At 76.4% G+C, this 229-nt stretch overlaps 1 protein-coding gene across 1 annotated transcript in view; it reads right to left on the reverse strand.

Annotated features, from left to right (window-relative positions):
- RERE (arginine-glutamic acid dipeptide repeats) overlaps positions 1-229 on the reverse strand; it is a 259,834-nt gene that overhangs the window by 3,684 nt on the left and 255,921 nt on the right. The window contains exon 17 of the mRNA XM_007453328.1: positions 3-229. This exon is cut by the window's right edge and continues 453 nt beyond it. Coding sequence (XP_007453390.1) covers positions 3-229 — 227 coding nt within the window. The remainder of the gene's footprint in view (positions 1-2) is intronic.

A 229-nucleotide genomic window follows, 5' to 3' on the forward strand; every position in this document is an offset into this window, starting at 1 on the left:
GCGGGGGCTTGATGTGGGGCATGGCCAAGGGCGCAGGTGGCAGGGGCTGCTCCCGAGGGGGCTGTGGGGGCTGCAACGCCGACTGAGAGGCGGGTGGCTGCAGGGAGGCATGAGGGTGGGCCACTGCCTGGGAGGCCTGCGGGAGGCCGAAGGGCTGCGGGGGGCCTGGGTGCTGCAGCAGCGGCCCGGCCTGGAGGCCGTGAGGGCCGGGCGGGCCCTGACCGTGCAG

Source organism: Lipotes vexillifer, unplaced genomic scaffold (genome assembly GCF_000442215.2).
Source record: "Lipotes vexillifer unplaced genomic scaffold, Lipotes_vexillifer_v1.1 scaffold575, whole genome shotgun sequence".
Lineage (NCBI taxonomy): Eukaryota > Metazoa > Chordata > Mammalia > Artiodactyla > Lipotidae > Lipotes > Lipotes vexillifer.